Raw genomic sequence first — 3,636 nt, 5'->3', positions numbered from 1 at the left:
TTTATCCAGTTGTCGTAGCTCTTTTATTATCACACCTTTCTAGTGGTTGGTCTTCTCAAAGTTCTTTTCTTGTTGATAACATATATCTGTCAGTCCATGGAAGACTAGAATTCTAGTTTATAGGACGTATACAATAGTACATTTTTGAACGCTTAATGTGGAGTCGATTAAATAATCTGGACACTCTTCAGAGACGAAATATGGAATGTTTTGAATTCACTTCAAGGCTCTGATAAGATATTCTGTGATTTCTCAATGGTCAGTTGAAATAATCTAGGGGTAAAAATATGGTGTAAGATATGCTTCATTGTATAATTAGACTTACAAAGGGCAGGACAGTATGACATTCAGAATTATTATTATTATTATTATTATTATTATTATTATTATTATTATTATTATTATTATTATGTGACACCTCCAGGGAGTCCAACGATTCATTGAGGGAGAGTGTGCCAACAGCATCGAACGATTGACACCCTTCCAATTACTAAACTCACTCCAACTTGCTTAACTTTTTGCGAGCCATTAGTAGCGTTTGTGAAGAGAATTTTCTAGATCTTCGCTGGTGATTAATCGCCATTTTTGATGTAACCTTCTGATTGGAAAATTTTAAAACTCCATTAGCCATTTCAGGATAGAGAAAAAACGTCTGCTTGACAGCATGATAGTAGCGATAACATCACACATAATCCTTAAACTTTTAACAAGAAATTTCTTTTTCATCCGTCAGATGACGAGTTGAGTCTCCGATGTGCAAATCTTTGCACATAGAAAATTGTCTTGCAGAAAATATATAAAAAAAGTTAAGGAAAATTAACAGCAGTATAAATTTAGAAAGAGTGTTTCAGGCCTCTAAAACATTGTAATTTTCTAAAGTTTGCATATGCATATAAAAGGTTTAAGCATTTTCCTTCCTCCTCAAAAAATAAAGTAAAATGTACAGCTCTCTGGCAATTTTCATTTTTCTCGTCACATGCTTAAAAGAAAACTATTGTAAATCCCAATTTTTCCCTTTTATAATTTTATATCTATATTTATATTTTATTAAAATATATGTAAAAAATAATAACAACACATGCTCACCACGAAAAAGAAACAACGAAGAATTTAGTTTGATGACGCTATTATGGTGCGACGCCAATAATTTGGTGGGGGTTTTTGAAATTTTAAAGTCACAATGCTGTTAATATGGCGCATGAAGTCATGATGTTTATTAGTGCAAGTCAGGTTTTTATTTACTTTTTACTGTTTTATTCTTTCACTCGCTGTTGTTCATAATTTTCTTATAAATTTTATGGAAATGGCAGAAAAGCGGCAGTTAGAAGTCGAGGAAAGCAATGGCAATAACTCTGACGATGAACAGATTGGTCCCTCAATATCCGAGGCTTATAAGCCTAAGAAGAGAAAAGTTCTGCAATATGAAAGTATGTATCTGAATAATATTCCATGTGCCGAAGAATATGAGAAAAGTTACATGCATCGCGACGTGATTGTGCACATTCTTGTGACAAAGACAGACTTCATAATTACCGCCAGCTGTGATGGACATATTAAGTTCTGGAAGAAAGATACTGAAGGTATTATATTTGTTAAGCATTTTAGAGCTCATGTAGGAAATGTACACGGAATCTGTTGCAACGTAACAGGGACGTTGTTGTGTTCGACATCTAACGATAAGTCTCTAAAAGTATTTGATGTTGTAAATTTTGATATGATAAACATGATGAAATTGCAGTATTTACCAGGATGTTGTGAATGGATACATCGGGCAGGAGATCCAATTACTGCTTTAGCTGTGTCAGATAGCGAGTCCTCGGCCATCTATATATATGATGGACGTGGCAATAGTACTCCACTTCATGTGTTGGACAAAGTACACACTGCCCCGGTTGTTTTGATGAAATTTAACTCAGTATTTGAAGTTATAGTCTCAACTGATAAAAATGGAATCCTAGAATATTGGTCAGGATTGAAACATGACTATGCATTTCCAAAAAATGTCTCTTTTGAATCTAAATTAGATACTGATTTATATGAATTTGCAAAATGTCACACATATCCAACAGGTTTATCATTTTCACCAAAAGGAGATCAGTTTGCAACGCTTTCTACAGATAGAAAAGTAAGGGTGTTTCGTTTCCGTACAGGAAAATTAATTCGTATATTTGATGAAAGTTTGCAACAGTTATCAGAGCTTCAGCAGTCTCGTCAGCAGCTACCAAATATGGAATTTGGTCGAAGAATGGCAGTAGAACGTGACCTGGAGAAAACTGAAGCTTTCCATTCAGCAAATATAACCTTTGATGAGAGTGGCTATTTTTTATTATATGCATCCATGTTAGGAATAAAAATAATTAATGTGTGGACAAACAAATGCATACGTGTTTTAGGAAAAAATGAAAATATTCGACCTTTACATATTGCGCTATATCAAGGAATTCCTAATAGACCAAAAGCAGCATTAACAATTGAGATGCAGGCATCAGAAAATCCTACTTTGGAAAGTATTTCTTCTGATCCTACTATATTTTGTACAGCATTCAAAAGAAATAGATTTTATTTGTTTAGCCGAAGGGAACCAGAAGATGCAAAGAGTGTTGATGCTGAAAGAGATGTGTTTAATGAAAAGCCTTCAAAAGAAGACATTATTGCAGCAACTGAAGCAGCAGGTCAACAACTTTTGTATAGTAATTGTATTATACATACAACCATGGGCGATGTGCATTGCAAATTATATTCCAAGGAATGTCCAAAGACTGTTGAAAATTTTTGTGTTCATAGCAAAAATGGATATTATAATGGACATATTTTTCATCGTGTTATTAAAGGTTTTATGATCCAGACAGGTGATCCATCTGGTACTGGGACAGGTGGAGAGTCCATATGGGGTGGAGAATTTGAAGATGAATTTCACTCCACTCTTCGTCATGACCGACCATACACTATGAGTATGGCTAATGCTGGATCAAACACAAATGGATCCCAGTTTTTCATCACAGTAATTCCTACTCCGTGGTTGGATAATAAGCACACTGTATTTGGTCGTGTTACCAAAGGCATGGAAGTTGCTCAGAATATTAGTAATGTAAAAACTAATCCAAAAACTGATAAACCTTATGATGATATTTGTATCATTAATATCACTCTAAAATGATGTACTAAATGAAATTTGTTCTGATTTATCAGAATTCTTTCATATTTGTTGAGTATACAGAAAATTTCATTTTTTTTTTTGTACATTTATTCATGTAAATTAAATGAATATTTTGAGATGCTTTAGACCTTCCCCATTCTTTTATAAAAATATGCTTTTTAAGTGTATATATCTACATGCTAGATACAATGACTTGGCTTAGAATGTTGAAATAAGGAAATTTGCAAATTTCTAAGAATGAGATTTTGAAAATAAATTGTATTAACTCAGTAACAGGAAGAAAAAATCGGAGCAGAGTAGGTTTAAATTGAATGATAACAATAGCTTTGAATCTAAAGGCAAAGGCAATTCCTATGATATGCAAAACACAATATATTTTTAATTTTATGACACTAAAATATAGACCAAAAAATCGAACAGAACTTAAAAAGACTGAAATTAGTATGAAACACAAATAAGAATTGGAGCATGTTGGTTGC

At 33.1% G+C, this 3,636-nt stretch overlaps 1 protein-coding gene across 1 annotated transcript; it reads left to right on the top strand.

Annotated features, from left to right (window-relative positions):
- The first annotated feature begins 1,204 nt into the window (after window positions 1-1,204).
- Window positions 1,205-3,278, top strand: LOC150095704 (peptidylprolyl isomerase domain and WD repeat-containing protein 1). Its single transcript, XM_090409892.1, has one exon. The coding sequence runs from the start codon at window positions 1,298-1,300 to the stop codon at window positions 3,155-3,157; it is 1,860 nt and encodes a 619-aa protein (XP_090266018.1). The 5' UTR covers window positions 1,205-1,297; the 3' UTR covers window positions 3,158-3,278.
- Window positions 3,279-3,636: the final 358 nt, after the last annotated feature.

The sequence above is a fragment of the Typopeltis vanoorti genome, chromosome 20, assembly GCF_054136105.1.
Source record: "Typopeltis vanoorti isolate ZY-2024b chromosome 20, IOZ_Tvanoo_1.0, whole genome shotgun sequence".
In the NCBI taxonomy this organism is placed as follows: domain Eukaryota; kingdom Metazoa; phylum Arthropoda; class Arachnida; order Uropygi; family Thelyphonidae; genus Typopeltis; species Typopeltis vanoorti.
This window is presented reverse-complemented; position numbering and strand designations above follow the sequence as displayed.

Bases quoted from the DNA above. Each gene is read 5' to 3' on its own strand.
- LOC150095704 (XM_090409892.1), top strand. From the start codon at position 1,298: ATGGAAATGGCAGAAAAGCGGCAGTTAGAAGTCGAGGAAAGCAATGGC.